The sequence below is a fragment of the Tinamus guttatus genome, unplaced genomic scaffold (genome assembly GCF_059628265.1).
Source record: "Tinamus guttatus ecotype Peru unplaced genomic scaffold, ASM5962826v1 Tinamus_guttatus_pri_ptg000254l, whole genome shotgun sequence".
In the NCBI taxonomy this organism is placed as follows: domain Eukaryota; kingdom Metazoa; phylum Chordata; class Aves; order Tinamiformes; family Tinamidae; genus Tinamus; species Tinamus guttatus.
This window is the reverse complement of record NW_028288788.1, coordinates 1,530,365-1,546,559: the sequence shown is the minus strand read 5'-3', so window position 1 is coordinate 1,546,559 and position 16,195 is coordinate 1,530,365. Positions and strand designations below refer to the sequence as shown.

General features: G+C 50.7%; 1 protein-coding gene across 5 annotated transcripts in view; it reads left to right on the top strand.

The window, feature by feature from the left end:
- Positions 1-1,834: 1,834 nt before the first annotated feature.
- DOT1L (DOT1 like histone lysine methyltransferase) overlaps positions 1,835-16,195 on the top strand; it is a 60,520-nt gene continuing 46,159 nt past the window's right edge. For all 5 annotated transcript variants that reach the window (XM_088526789.1, XM_088526791.1, XM_088526790.1 and 2 more), the window contains exon 1: positions 1,835-2,020. In XM_088526789.1, coding sequence (XP_088382915.1) covers positions 1,940-2,020 — 81 coding nt within the window. In that variant the 5' untranslated portion in view covers positions 1,835-1,939. The remainder of the gene's footprint in view (positions 2,021-16,195) is intronic.

Here is a 16,195-nt window from a genome sequence, read left to right as displayed (position 1 = left end):
GGCTGGTTAACCTCTGCCCCTGCCTCCCTCGGGGGGAAGTGGAGCTGGAAACCAACCAACCAACTTCCCTTGCCTTGCCTTGCCTTCCCCTTCCCCTTCCCCTTCCCCTTCCCCTTCCCCTTCCCCTTCCCCTTCCCCTTCCCTTCCCTTCCCCTTCCCTGGAGCCCAGTGGCCAATCCCCAGGCCCAGCTCCTGATCCGCAGTGGAGGAGCACAGCACAGGACAGCAGACAGGAGCCTGGGGGGCTTTTCCCAAAGCCGGCACAGGCAGTGGAGGGACATCCAGCAACCGGAGCCCCCGGAGGCAACGGGAGCCCCCGGCCTGGAGCTGATGGGCGCTTCACGGGGCCGCACCTCACGTGCTCGCCGGCGCGCCCGCCTCAGCTCCCTGCCCCGCGCAGACGCGGCCGGGAGCAACGAAACCCCCCGGCCTTGCAGGAGGCGGCAGCCCCATTATGGAGCAGGGCCCCATTACAAGGGGGCTGGTAAACATGCAATAAAAAGGGGGATTTGGGTGCAATTAAACAGTGTTATGAGGATGGAGCTGTCGGAGCGGCTCCCTGCAGCCTCGATTTTCAGTGTTTGCAGAAGGGTGCCCGGGGGGTTACATTTTAACCAGCAAGCTTCCTTTGCGTCCGCAAAAGCAAAGAGGATGTTGCGTTAAAGCCGGGTTGCGTTAAAGTTTTCGGTGCCGCTCGTGCCTCCCTCGATCCGATCAGGCTCCCAGAAACGCCAAGCTGTCACGTTTGCTGTCCATTAAACTCCCTTAGCGCAAGAGCCAGCAGAGGAATCACTCGAAAGGCCCTGGTTTGTTAAGCATTAACGACGTCCCGGCCTTGCCCCGGAGAGCTTTGCCCTGGCATTGCTTTCTGCTCCAAGGCTCTTCCTCCTCGCCAGGGCGGCGGGAGCAGCTCTTTCCCCCGCAGCTTTCCCTAAGCGTATTGCAAGGGAAGGCCCAACCTTGGTGCTTCTTCCAAACAGCGGATTTAGGCAAAGCGCTATTTGTTGTTTTTGTGCTGTGCATTTCGCACCATTGGCTAGGAATGGAGTTATTTGAGGAAAAAAAAGGGCTATAAATTGGACTGAGGGGACTGCGAGATGTCACTGTGTAGCCTGGGATTTGTGCTCAGGGAGGAGGAAGGGAAATGCAGCCCAAGGGGCACGAGCAGAGGGTGGGTGGGTGGTGGGAGACCCTTGCTCAAGCCACACCAGGTCCCTTCGGCGGCCACCAGTGCCACAAACACGAGACGCAGCCGCTTGGCGAGAGCCGAACCAGGCCGGGGCGCTGCGGGGCCGCCCGCAGGTGCCAACCCGGCACCCCCCGCGTCCTGGCACGGCCCAGCCTGGGACCCCCCGGCTGCAGCGCGGCACCCCCCGAGCACCGGCACCTGCGCGCGGCCCCGAGCGCGACGCCCTCCCGCCTGCGCGCGCGCACGCGCGGGGAGGGGTCCGGGTGCGTACGCGGAGTGGGGGGGGGGGTGCGCGCGCGCGCACGGGGAGCGCGGGGGGTGCGCGCGCGCGCGCGCGCGGGAGCCGCCGGCGGGGAGGGCAGCTGAGGACAGGGGGAGGGAGCGCGAGGCCGCGCCCGCGCCCGCCCCCCGCGCCGCGCCGCTCCGCGCCGCTCCGCTCCGCGCGCCCCGGCCCGGCGCGGCGCCTCATTGTGCTCGCCTCACGCCGGCCCAAGATGGCGGCGGCGCCCGAGAGCCCCGCGAGCCGCTAACGACAATAGAGGGAGGCGAAGGGGAGCGGGCGCCCCCGCCGGCACCGGCCTCCCCCCTCCCCTCCCCTCTGCCCCCCTCCCTCCTCCTCCTCCTCACCATCATCATCATCATCGCCGCCTCACCTCGCGCACGCCCCCGGCCGGGCCCGGCCGCCACACCCCGACCGGCCCCTTCTAGCATGGTGCGGGGCCGCCGCCGCCTCCTCCTCCGGCTGCCGACATGGGCGAGAGGCTGGAGCTGCGGCTGAAGTCGCCCGTGGGAGCCGAGCCCGCCGTCTACCCCTGGCCGCTGCCCGTCTATGTGAGTATGGCCCGCGGGGCCCGGCCCGAGCCCCTCGCGCCGGCACCTGATCCCCTCCGCCCGGCTCCCTGTCACGCCGGAGCCCCAAGAGCCCCTCTCCCATCCCGCCTTTATTTATTATTTGGTTTTGACTTAATGAACCCCCCCCCACTCGGTGCCCCCGCTTCCCCCTCCTCGCCCCGCCGGACCCCCCCCACCCTCAGCTTGGATGTTGCCCTTGCTAAGGCTTTTTAAAAATATATATTTTTTAATTTTTATTTTTTTCCTTATTGGAAGCTGTAACAATCTGGATTATGGCACGTAGCATATCCTTATTTTAATACAATAACAACAACAAAATACCCCAAACTGCCAGGCTCACGGTGCCCTGGTCTTTGCTGCCTTTGCCCTCCTGGAAGTCAAATCCCCCCCATTTCTTTTTTTATAATTGGATGACTGAACTTCAGGGCGGGCACGAGCACTGGTTAACGAAAAGTTTTCATGTTTTCTTGAACTTGACTCGTGTAGCTAGTTAATAAGCCGAGTGGGAGCAAAACGGGCTTTCTAGTCCCCAAATCCCTACAAATTCCTTCTGATACTAGGGTTCCTCCCCTCCCCCCAAAAAAAAACCAACCCCAGGAGGGGCGATAAGCAGGGGAAAAGGCTTAATTTACTTGTATGGGGATAAGGGAGGGCTCTGCACTGCCGAGTTCGCAGGGTCGGGGCTGCTGCTCGTGTTTTCCTTGCCCTTGTGCTCCCCCTTACTCCCTCCGCGCAGGATTCGAGCCCGGCTTGGCAGTTGATGGCAGTTGTAATCCGCGTGCTTTCAAACAAAATGTCACTGCTCCCCGCTTCGCTATGGCAGCAGCGTTTCTATTTTGTTTTTGTTTTTTATTTAACTTGCCTGACTTCTGTCCTGCCTGCTCAGAGCCGTGAGCGCAAGATGCGTGACCTTGATAGCAACGTCCGCGCTCGAATTAGCGAAAATCTCACGAGAGGCAGGCGGGGAGCTGCTGCGTTTTGTGTGCGCCTTGTGGCACCACTCGCACAATCTGATTTTTCAGATTAAATTTTTATACCGCCTTTGAGAACAGCTTTGAGAGGGGAGGGGGGCAGAAACGATCCCGGCTTGAGCCCTGTTGCTCCTTTCCCCCGTTGCAGCGTTTGCTCTCGCCCCGGTGACGCTCCGCGGGCAGAACGTGCCGGGACGGCGGCTGGCGCTGCCGTTACGGCCGCCCGCTTGGCGCTCGCCGCCTACGTGCGCGCGAGCCGTCAGGAATACGCGGCTTGGGGCCCGGCGGGCGGCTGCGCACGAGGCTTGGCCGCCCCTTTCTGGGGCCGCGGACGGTTTCCAAAACATCCTCCCTGGACGCTGGCGTGCCGGTTGGGTCGGCGGCTCGCGGGGCCGCCAGCACGCGCGCCTCCATGCAGCCTTTCCTGTTTGGGCAGCTCCGTCATTCGCGCGTGTCTGCGCGGGCGCGCGCCGCTTCAGTTGACAGAAACTGAAAGTGTCATGGGGACCAGCTCCGTTTTGCTTCGTGTTGCCAAATATTAACTTGCTGCTCTGAGCAGGTTGTGTAAAGTGTAGGTTAAAGACTGCACAGATTAAGGATTAATCTACAAGAAATTATTATATACATATATATACATTCCCAAAAGTTTCTGTAGGTGAAACCCTCCTCAAAAAACGTGCATTTTCATGCTGCTTTTATCTTAGGATTGGGTTAATTGGGGGAAACTTGAGCAGCGGCCTCTGAAGATGGATTAGGACATAGTTTTTCCTTTCCAGTTAATCAGAAGCATGTCGGGCAGGAGCGTTTCTCCCCACACACCTTATCTCCATATGTCCAGAAACGCTGCAAAACCCGAACATCCTGCCATTAAAGCGGCCTCTCCGGGTTGCAGATCCTTCCATAGGAAGCCAGCCGTGGAGGACGGTTCCTGCGGAGCCCGCCGCTGTGTTGCTTGCCGTGCCGCGCGCTGCAGGAGCCCCGTTTGCCTGGGGGGCCGCGCCGCGGGTGCCTCCTCTTCGGGAAGAAACCGCGTCCCCTCCGCGGCCGCGCCTGGCCTGGCTGCCCCGTCCCGCTGCGCCGCCGCCTGCCCTCCCTGGCGCGGCCGCCGCTGGCAGCGCTGCCTGCGCCGCTGTGGTTTCAGAGCTCGGCTCCCTTTGACGTAAGCAGAACATTTCTTAGTTTCACCACTCGCTGCCGCTTGGTTTCTAGGAAGCCAAGTGGGATACCTGGAATCAAAAAGACTTCAGGTAGCTTTACTATGTTTCACTATGTACTACGGGAGAAACCCCCGTGTTTTCTCTCTCACCTTCCAAACCTTTCTATCTCCTGCTGCATACTTTGAAATATATTTTCCCAAAAGAGTTGATGGGGGGAACCCTCAATCCTAATTATATTTTGATGGGAGCAACGGGAATGGCAGGGAGTCACATTTCGGTCGAGTTGTGCTGTGGGGCTGCAGCTTGACGAGCACCTCCGTGATGCAATTAAATAACTCGTCTATTTTTATGTTCTCACTGCATCTAAATCAGTGATGTTGGTGTTGCCATGCAGAAGGCAGGCAGCCTGATCTCTCGTATTGATGCCAGCCTGCGTTAGTGACGTGCCTTTTTATTTAAGGGCTGCTGCTTACGGTCTATATAAGAGGCGAAGCGGCACCTCCGCAGACTGCTGAGTTTGCACAACCGCTCAGCTGACAAACTAGGGCTCGTGGAGCTGCTGAAATGGCCTCGGAGGGTGATGTGAAACATGTATTTCCCTAGCAGACTAATTAAGGCCGTGGGAGGAGAGAGCTCTGGTGCTACAGATCCAGCCTCCCACTGGCTCGCAGACAAAACTGAAAGTATGACTCTTTCCCCCGCCTTCTGCTTTTCTCAGAGGAAAGGCCATGGTTTTTCTAATGAATACATGGTGAGCAGTTCTGTCCGTAACGCACTGCGATGAGTAAGTTGAATAGTGCAGAGTGAGTAATCTCGCCTCATGACTCACAGAATATTTTCTGCTGTTGACCTCTGGTTTTTATGAGGGCCCTGTTTAACCGGAGCTGAGCGCGTTTATTCCTGTGGACGCGCCGTTTAACTCCTTGCCTCCCAAATATCTGCCCCAATTTTTGCTTGATTTGCGTTTCCGGGGGGCTGTGATGCTGTAGCCTGGGTTATGTTGCTCTGCTTGTAACCAAACTAAAGAAATTGATACGGGTGAGAGACACATAGGCCTCTAGATAAAAGATGTATATTTTTAGCTCTGCTGGCTCAGCCATTTCAGCACGTGGATCTAGGTGATCTTAAAAGGGCTAAGGCCACTAGAGAGTCATTTATGGTCATACGCCAGGTATCAAAACACACAAACCAGTATTTATTACCTAGAGGTAGATAGGAAGGATACAAAGGATGAAATCCCCTCCTAAGCCTTGGAGATATTTAGGTTATTCCAGGAGAATTGTCCGTGGATTGGCCCATTTTCTCATGCATGTCTCTGCCTTCTGCTGTAGCTAAATCTGATTATTTTTTAGGTTTTACCATGAGGTTTTTTTCATAACCTCGGTAAGATCCACCTAATCTGCAAGGCCTTTGGGGTCTTACTTCTAGCACAGCAGGACCGGCTTAAGTAGTCATGGCCTGTGATGTCTGAAGGGCCTTTTTAATACAAATTTGGGTCAGTTCCTTCATCTGGTTTGTATTGCTGGGATGACCGAGGTTGGCTGTGAACAGAACCGAGCGACCGGGGGCTGATTTTTGTCACCAAACCCCATGTTTGTTCGTTACCCCTTAGGGCACTTTGCAGGTCTGCCTGTACCAAGTAGCTGGTGCAGCAATAGGAGGGCACTTCCCTGGTGCCTTTTTCTCCTCTTTTGCGCTGAGCTGGTTTGGAGGGGGGATCAAAGCGACCGTCAGGGCTGAGGGCAGGGAGGGAATGGCCCAGCGCCATCAGGTGATGAGAGGAGGGTGCAATTGCTGTTGACTTTGAGTGGCTTAAGCTCTTGCCGAGCTGCACCCTTCATCCTGATGGCTTTAAATGACTCGCCGCCTGTCATGTTAAATAGTGCTTAAATCCTTGCAAGCTTCAAAATTAGACATCTGCCTGTCTTGCCCTGCTCTTTTCATCCCGCAGGCCTGCTCATTGTTTGCCTGCTGAATAGCATCCCTGCAAGGATGCTGCTGACCTCCCTCCGCATCAGGGGTTTGCTCCCAGGTTTGACTTTAAGGGCTTGTCGTTTCTGTTGCGATAACGCCTGGGAGCACAGGCCTCCATGGAGCAAGAGGTGCGTCCCGGGACCGCTTTGCCACCTTTGAATTCCTGTTGTCCAGCCTGCAAATGTCACCGCTTTGCCCCTGCCCCACGCAGGGACAGTGCAGCTTGTGCTGCTATGTGAGTCATGTCGGGGTGAAGTACCTCTGCGCTGAACCACCAAAGCTTAAGCCTCCCAATCAGCGATGGGGGAGATAAATCTGGCTTGAATAATTCAGCGATTTGTCTGTGCTTTTCTTTTCCCTTTCCACTCTGCTGTAGCGGCAAGAAATTCCCATTGGCTAATTGGGTGTTGTCATAGCATCGCTCCGAGCAGCTGTTTGAGAGCTGTACATGTGTCTGTTACTAAGGAGCAGCGCAATGCCAGCTCGATGGTACTTGACTTTATTTGCACAGGTGGAAACGAGCACCGTGCGTGGTCCCCTGCCCCCCTGCACCAAACCTGGGGGCAGGTCAGCTCGGCAGGGCCTGGGTTTTGCTCTTGAGCAGCTTGTTCCTGCAGCCCTCTCCTGCCTCGCGCGGTTTGGGTCGCACCTCGGCTGCAGGGTGGTGCTGCTGCCTCCCTGCCCCAGCCGCTCGCCGTTCCCCTTGTCCAGCTCCGGCCCGTGCTGACCGCGTTGCGCTGCGGCAGGAGGAATCGCACGTGGGGTTTGTGCTGGAGCCGCTGCCGCGCGGCAGCCGTGGGGAGCAGGCAGGAGACGGGGGCGCCGCAGCCCCCCTTGCAGCGGCCGCCTTCGCTGTGTGAACGGTAGCCTCGACCCCCCGCGCCGATGGCGGGGAGCTGGAAAACCAGATCGCTGAAAGTATCTGGGCAGGACCAAAAAAACCCGTTGCGCAGCGCCCTCCCCTCCGAGCTGCGGCTGACTCATGCGGCTGCCCCGGGCAGGCGTGTCGGCGCGAAGGAGGGGGTGGCAGAGGAAGCCGCTGAGCCGCCTCTGCCAGGCAAAAGCCCCTCGTGCTCTGAGTAATCGCCCGGGAACACGTTTTCAGTCATGGCCCAGAAACCCGGCGGGGGCAGCGCTAGGGGATTTTTCTCTGATTCAACGTTATTGATGAAGCCAGTTGGGCAACGGTGGCGGGGATGACACAGCGATGAAAAAGCTTTTGAAATGAAAAGGTCTTGGAAACTTCAGCAGCGTAACTATTTCTCATGCCCTCCCCTCCAGCTCCTCATAACTGTGGAACTGCCAGGAGTGAGTAGTAGCAAACAGTAAAATAATTGACTCAAATCGTTTCAGAAGTGCTCGGGCTTCTCTGCTAGCCGGCAAATAAACAGAAGCAAATGACAGAATTGGCACAGATGAATAATTTGAGCTTTCCTGCTCCCAAGGATGCCAAGTGGGACTGCGCAGTGTGCTTGTTCTGAGGCTGTTCGTCTGCACGCTCAGAAGGTGCGGGAGACCGTAACCATGCAGCTTTCAACTGCGCAGCCTGTGGTCACTATCGAGTAGCAGTTCTCTGCTGTACTTTACCCTTTCAAGTCCACCTTGTCACGGGTGACAACCACTATGTGTTCAGTTTTCAGACTTTTGTTCAAAGCTCTGACCCAAAAGATGCAATATGTAGCAGAAGTCCAGTAAGCTTAACTTTTTCCCCCCTCATCTTTCTCTCTGAAAAGTGAAAATTGTTCTGCTGTGCCATGAGACCAGAGGACTCCTATTTTTCAGGTGTCTTGAGAGATGGTTGAGATGCAACTGTTGAAAGATAAAGTAGTTGCTAAAGACCTTATTTTCTTTTCAGAGGAAAGATGAGGATTAATGTTCCTGTCCTGGTGTGACTTGCAATCCTGACAATTAAAGTTTATTTACCTGTAATTCACCCAGTTACAGTTGGATGCCGTATTGGCAGTTCTCAGTGAGCCAAGAGAAATTCATGCCGCTGCCTGCGGCTCCGGCTCTTGTCCTTCGCGGCAGCCCGGATCTGCCTGGAGATGGTTTTCCTTGCAGTATGTGAATAAATCGTGTTCCCCCTGGGAATATGGACAAATATCCTACCTCTTGGCATGCAAGATTTGTGGGAAATTGTATTGCCCTTCTCCCCAGACATCCATATGTCTATTTGTACTCTTCCTTTATTTTTCCCCCCTTTTTGTACTGTCTTTCTTTTATTTTCTTGCTGCTTTAAGAGTTAACCTTTGGCTGACTAATGCTTTTTACTGTAAAGGCAAAGATAAAGGAGCAGAAGTGGGGTGTGTGTGTTTGTTTTTGTATGTTTTTTTTGTCTCCTCCCAATATATTTATTCCTGACTGTTTGGTTGATAATCTTGAAGTATCTCGGGGTATTTAAAGTATTTTTGCGTAACTTTTGTCCTTCTACCATAAGGATCCACAGAAGGAAAAGAAGGTCACACTGGGGCCCTGCATATATACTAATTTCTTTGTACTGATCATTAAAGACAAAATCAACACTGAAGAGGAGCAAGAAATAAAACTGGACGTATGATACTTGCAGTACATGATATAGATATCAAATTGAGTAGCTACTATTTTTAGCATATAGGAAGAAGATGAGTGTGTTTTACAACAGGAAATGATGGCCTCATAGATAGGAGCAGATCTATGAATAACGAAAGTTTCTGCTCTGCAGATTTTTTTTTTTGTTGTTTCACTTCATGGGTGAATGAGAGTTTCCTCAAAATCAACATGCAGAAGTATTTTGATGAAAGAACTGTAATGAACAAATGAAGGCAGCAAAATCATCTACTGGAAAGGGTTGCTTGTGTTTATTTGTAAAATCATTATTCCCCGTTGTTATTGGAAGACCTTCGGAAGGTTGTGAGCAAGTTTCATTGTAAAACTTCACGGGTTGTTACACGTTTTCTATTACTGAGAAGGCTTCTGATATTTTCTACATAGTGTGAAGTGTCTGCGGTTTCCCTCTTGCTTTGTCACTCGCTTGGTAGAGCTTAGGGGCTCTATAATTTCAGAAAAAGAGAAGTTTGAGCTCTTGAACTGCTTTTTCATCCCTCCTCTCCGACACAGCTGGATTTCAGTCCTGTTGCAGGCGATCCCCCTGGTTTGCATATTTGTGTGCAAAACCCTTTGATGCGAAGAGCTCAGGTGTTCGCAGCGTTGGGCCCCGTGACGCGGGTGAAACGAGTCCCTGCTCTCACTTGATGTCTTTGGTGCCTGCCCGTTGGAAGGCAGGGTGATTCTGTTCTGTGCTTTCTTAGTCCTTTTCTTCTCTTAAAGAAAGACCCCCTCATATTGTTGAGCCTAAACCATTTACATGTCCTTAAAATCGAGGCTTTTAGAAATGATTAGCGCTTAGAAATTCTGTATGTGTGCTGCTCAGATCTGGTAGGTTAACACAAGTTGCAGCTTTCTGGAGGAAGAACCTGGCTCTTCATATTCTTCTTTTGCACTTTGCAGAAGCATCTTTTTTTTTTTCCTAGGAACTCAGTCGGCTCCATACAGAATACCAGGCTTTACTGCTAACTTATGCTGTAGTGGAATGTTTGTGTGTGATAACTAGGAGCAGGATCTTTGAGCTGTCCAAGATCGACACTTTGTGGAATGGAAAGTGGTTGTTCAGGTCTGCTTTGTGCTACCAGTGGCCCTCAAGGTGCTTCTATTTGCCTTGCCAGTTTTCCTTACAGGAGATGGAGAGCAGCTGTTCAAACACCAAATACTTCCCAAAATTGCTAGGCTGGGCCAGGAATTTCTTCCCAGCCTCCCAGAGAACCAGGGTCCACCAAGGCAGCGGGAGGATCACGCACTTGGGGGAGCAAAGATGGGAGCAGATGTGGTAGCCTCTTCCAGCAAAGCAGTCACCCCGTTTGCTCTCGCTCATCTGAACAGTGTGTGTGCACTTGTCACCAGTGTCACCTTGTCTCCCGCAGGCCTCCAGTGTCTGTCTTACCTTCAAAATGAGAAAAGTTATCTATAAACCAGCCATATTCCAGGTCCCGTACAACTTCTGGCTCTGATAATTCTGTTTATTCTTTGCGGATATTATGAGCATTCACATAATGAGCTAAATTCAGACGTTTCACAGATGCTGTAGATGAAGGCAGTGGAGAACCTTATTATAGTGGGAGTTTTGTCACAGAACGACACCCTTCAGACATATGTGTTCAAGGCTGTTCATCTGTTGCCGCTGTTCTAGACAGACAAACATACAAGTTCTTTTGTGAAGAATGGTTTGGCTGTTTTTAAATATCCTCAAAGAAATTGGAAAGAAAATGGGCTCGACTTCTGATTTCTTTTTATTGCATCCATATTCCTAATGGAATTCTGAAATTAATGCAATTGCAGCTCACACTCAAGCACTTTTGGGACTGGATTTTCATTTCTACCAGGAATAACTGATGTTAATTGCCTTTGGTTTTACATAAAGGCTTTAAGTTTCTGGCAATGAAGCTGGCAATGAAGGCTGAATTCTTCTCTGCTCATCCCCAATTCCCTGCTCTATGGGAGGATTATTTCTCTATTAACGTGGCCCGTGGTTACAGGAGGGTTTGAAACTGGTGCTAGAACGTACTGAAAGGACAGCAGCATATACCAGTATTGGTTACCATTTTACTGAAGTGATTATATTCCCCTGTATGTTCCCATAGAGCAGTCTGGTTTTTTTTAATTTTAAACTAAAAAGTCTTCTTGCATAACAGAACTGCTCCTTACCTAGGCCTGGTCTGGGTCTGCTCTGTGCAGACTGCAGCCCGTGGGCGATACTGGTGCGACTGTCCCGTGTGGATGTTGCCTTAGACCCTTCTCCAGAGTGACTGCAGAGTAACGCGTTTTATAGCCCTCCTGCCCACTCTCCTGGGAACCATCCTAGCACTTGTGCAGCGTCTGCAGCGACGTAGCTCTGCGAAAGACCCAATGTTTTTGTTTTATTTATTTCCTGGGGCTGGAGTCGTGGCAATGGGAGTGTCCGGTGGCCGCCAGGTCCGCGCTTCCTGCCTACAAGCTCTGGGTCGCCTGTGCTCACGGTGTGCGACTTACCCAGGTCAAGGTGGATCCTCTCCATTTCCTTTGCTCATTTAGTAGTTTTGATAACTACTGGATTTCAGCCCAAACTTTGCTTATTTTTTTCTTAAAAATTCTGAAGTTGGTTTTAAGGAGGCCGCAGTGCACTCTGTGCTTTCCATGGTCTTTCTGCTTAGTTGTGTGTCACAGCCAAGTCCTGCTAATTGCTACAACTATGATGAACTTGTCTTTTCTCTTGGTGTTTGGGAGATGAGTTTCAAAACTCAGCCTCAATAGCTTGTTCTCCCCAGCTGAGCGAAGATTAAAAAACAGGGCCATTGGCAGCAGCAGGTCTTCGTTTATAAATGTGAATATATATGTCTAAATTTCTACGTTTTTGCATAAAATCAGATGATGTTAAAGTCTGGCAGTAAAGTGTGAAATGCAGCACAGACATTGCTGTGTTGCAGAGTCGGGAGACAAATAAAACTTGGGATATCCTCCAGGCAGTGGGCTTAAAGAGGGCATCCAAGCACTGTGCCTCATATCCTCCTCCCCTAATTTCTCTGGGGCAATTGCAGCTGTAATTGCCTTTCTTTTTTGTATCTAGAGAAATGCTTATCGTCTGACCACAGCTGGAGGGAGTCCAGGCTGTTGACGAGGCGCTGGTCGTGTCAGTCTTCTGCAGGATAGATCTGCTCTTCCATCTTTTTGATCTCTGCTAACCATCTTGTCTCCAGCTGTAACATCCGCTCCTTTGGATTTATGGCTGCTGCTTGTGAAGAGGGCGGCCACTCTGAGCAGCCCGTGTTTAAATCCAGAGGGGAATGAGCCCGACCTCTTCCAGTTTTGCAAGTTAGATAAGATCAGAGTGATGGGCAGCTCAGAACTTGTCAGTCCAGGTGACTTCTGTGAAAGCAGGAGGAATGGAGACAGCGCTTAGGAGTGAGAGCCAACCCTACGTGATACAAACGTTGGAAGTAGAATGGTATTGAAGGATTTGACGTTAAAAAGTGCACAAGCTTTACTATTTACTATTAATTAGGTTGTCTTGGGTCTTGTTTCTTCCGAAGTGCTTGGATTCCTCCTGTGGGCACCTGGGAGCTTGGAGGAGAGCCCGTCCTCCTCCCGCTTCGTGGGTGCGTGCCCGGAGCTCGCCCAGCTCGGAGGCGCTCGCCGCGCACGGCCCGCGCCGCGCAGCCGCCTTCTTGCTGGCTCTTGGGCAGGTCAGCCCTGTGTTGGAAAGAAGAAAACAAAGATTTTTTTTTTTCTTCCTCAGATGAGGGATCTTAAAGCCCTCTGCAAGATGTTTACACATCTACTGGTAGAAAGTGCATGTATGTTTTTTTATTTCTCAAGACCAAACGGAGATTCTCCTCTTACCTTTGCAAGGTTTTCTAACCTGCAATTTCCCCTTTTTTCTGTGGCATTTTTTCTACTGCACTGCATTGACTGAGAAGACTTCACAGGGGCACCCCATTTCATATATGGAGAAACGAGGCTGGGTGTGAGCTTAAACATAAGAAAATAGAAAACTCCCTCTGCAGAGTTTAAGAAGGAGAGAAACATAAAAAGATGCCCATTTGGGGGGTGCTGGGATGTGCTTCCTTGTTTCGGGCAATGCCAGCCACGATCATTTAGTTGAATGTGTCCTGTGTATTTAAGGAAGCTTAAATGCGCGGCGCTCGGGCCGCTGCTCGAGCTTAGTGGTGTGGTTACAGCACAAAGTGTTGCTCTGTGAAATACCCAGGCCCTTGGCAAACGTACCTGAGCGGCCGGGACGCGGTGCAGGGCTGCAGCAGGATTTCCCAGTTGTGCCTTTAACCCAGCCAGAGGGATGTTAACTTCCAAAACAGGCTGACCAGAACAGCTACACCTCATGGCAGAGTGTGCAGTGCTTTGTGTTGGCTGCTGCATTACCAGCCTGCTGCTCGTTTAGCAGTTGTTTTTATTTTTATTTTTTACTTCTTTATTAGAAAGCTGGTGTTTCATAGGACAAGGCTATATATAGACAACTGAGATGTCTGGAACAATTTAGATGATGCCGAGTGTGATCAGGGCCCCATTAATTTTCTACGTAGGCGTTACAGTAATAGCTGGGATTACTACTCAAAATCTCTCAGTTCTGGTTGTACTGATGAGTGTTTATTTTTTAGCTTGGATTAACCAAAGGAGTACGTGATTATAGAAAATAATAATGGTTGCATGAAAATACCTAGTTGGGAAACATTTTTAGACACTATTTTATTTTGCCTTTAGGGCAGGGCTTCTCCCAGAGCTGTCCGATACAAACCAGCTTCCAGTTCAAACAGCGCTGCCTTTGCCTTGGGGCTTTCAGAAACACTTGTATATCCTTGTTTTCCTGGGATGAGAGAGCAGGAAAAAGTCCTGGCTTTCAGTGAAAGAAGGATGGATTGCTTTGGGGGAAGAGATGAAGGGACAGATTAAACTAATAGAAAAGGCTATTTCCATGGCCTAACATATGGATGGAGAAATCGAGTCTTCAGCATCAGCAGTGTGAAGCTGGTCAGTAGTCCTGGCAATGATTTTCCTTCCCTGTTTTCCATAGAAAATTAGTGACTTTTCCAAAAGTGTCTGCTTTCTTTCCATGATTTTTTCCAATGGAACAACTTGGCAAAACTACTGAATCTTCTCTGGGAGCTCACGTTTCAATTTCAGATTGAACATTTAGGTTGAAAATATGAAACCTTTTATTAGAGATTTCAGGGGGAGAGAATTGACTGTAATAACTAGCTTTTAATATGTGTGTTTAAGTTTAAGAAAGAACTTGTTATGAATAGCTTTGGGCACTCTCAATAATTACACAGTGCAACTTTTTATTTTAAGTACTGAGTGCTTAGACCACATTAAAGAGATAATGTCTCATCTTGTGAAATAGCTCCCATTTATGTGGCCCAGCAGACTCGGAGCCCCTCTCCAACTGCATAAATAGAAGAACACGGAGCAGTACAGCCAGAGCAGGCAGCACACGTAGGAGCCTCCGCAGGAGCGCGGAGCAGGGAGGCCGGCAGAGCCGCAGGGTGAATGGAGCGCCTCTTCCTGACACGCAGTCCCACGGATCATCTCGTGACTATGGACAGAGCAGACACGATTCCAGAGCCTCTGCACAATGTATGTTTTGATAGGGTCTGTTTGAGAGAGGCCCTTCATGGGCATGTTTTGCTGGCAGGGATCGCAGTGTAGCTGCAGATACGGTGCAAAGCCGGGCTGCTGCCGCTGCCAAAGCCCGTGGTGCTGCCTCTGCCGGAGGCATCGCTGCCATCCCGCTCGCCGTGGGTCCTGCAGCCCGAAAAGCACCGCAGTGAGCGTCCGAATTTGAGAAGCCAGAGGCCACCTTCAAACGTGCCGCTTTCTCCATGAGCTGGGCCAGTTTTTGCATTTCTCCAGCCTTTCTGACTGCTGCAGAACCAGCTGGTCCTCCCAGCCTACCCTGAGGGTTCACTTCATGGGCCCGTGCAGTGACCCTGGTTAAAACTGCTTCACCACACTCGGTTGCTGTAAAAGTAGCGTCTGGCCCAAAGCAGTGTGTGTCCTTGGACGGGCCGAGGCTGATCCTGCCCGAGCGGGCGCTGTGGTTGTGCTGAGGTTTCTATTTGACTTGCTGGGGAATCTCCATCAGTGTCGTAAACACCAAGGTGATGGCTGACACTGCTTCCTGCCTGCTCCTATTAAATCCTACAAGTGTAATGCTGAAAGGGACTGAAAGTGATGGCTAGAAAGTGAGAAGTGGTCCATATCTTTGCTAGGCCTGGATTCTCCCCCGTTTCTGCACCGTGTTGCCCTTGAAGAAGTGTTGGGAGATCTTCTCCAACTTCTTTTTGGAAGACTTGCCTGAGATCCTGAAGCCAGTCTACATGGAGTATAAAAAGAGTATAGTTAAATAGGTAAATCTCTCAACATGAGAAGTTTTAGTGAGGTAAATGGGGAGCTTTTTTTGCCGTTGTTAATCCAGATAGTGACACAGAATAAACTCTGGAAGCCTCTTCAGGCTGCTCTTTTTGCATGAGGTTACATTAGTAAAACCAGTTGTTTAAACTGGAAGATCTGTAGTTGTAGGCATGTATGTGTGTATATATACATACATACATACATATATATATATATTTCCAGATGAAGGAATTTGTTGAATAAGCAGCTCTGAACATTTACAGGGCGTTTTCATGGAGACTTTAGGGCAGGGTTTCTTTAACGAGTGTTCTTCTAGCACTGAAATTGTGCAAAAGTCAGTGAAGAATGTAAGCTTTTCGGAGAAAATGCTTATGCCAACATAAACACAAATACCCTTTTGCAATATAATGTGCTTTTGTTGATAAAAGCATATTCTTAGTATGCAGGAACACAGTTTACAGGAATAGCTAGATCAGCCCAAGGGTTTATGTTGTGATAACTGTGCATGGAATGAAAGGTGAAAACTGAGACACTGTTTATGGATGAGCCAAGTTGTGTGCGTGTTTTTTTTTTTTCTTTTTAATACCTTGCAGATGAGAAATAAAAGGCCTATTCCTATAAACACGTACGTGTGTATTTTATATATGTGCATGCCATGAGTTTGGTGCAGGTTTTAGTTCAACTTCTCGCCTGTTTCTTAGGCCAAGATTTGTCAAGACCTTCCCTTTCTGAACTTGACTTGTCTGTTTACTGCTGCTGTTGGGCCCCCAGCCTGGGGCCACGAAGCCCACGGCAGACACTGGAAGCAGGAAAATCCCGAGGTTGTTTCTGATGGCTCTTCTGTTCCCAGGCATTTGGGTAGCATTGGCGTTTGGTTATGAAACACGACCCAGGTGACACTGGCTTTCTGGACTGCTGTGTCTAAGGCAGAATGTCCTGGCTCCTTTTTCTTGGTATCTTCTCCTTTTTGATGATGTGGAAGAAAATCAAAATGTTCCAGCTGCATTATACAATTAAAAGCTTTTCCTAGTAAAATAAGAAGAGTGACTGTGAACACGTACTGTGACAGACCAAGAAATACCTGCCCTTACTGCCATCCCTCATTCATGTAATTGTGT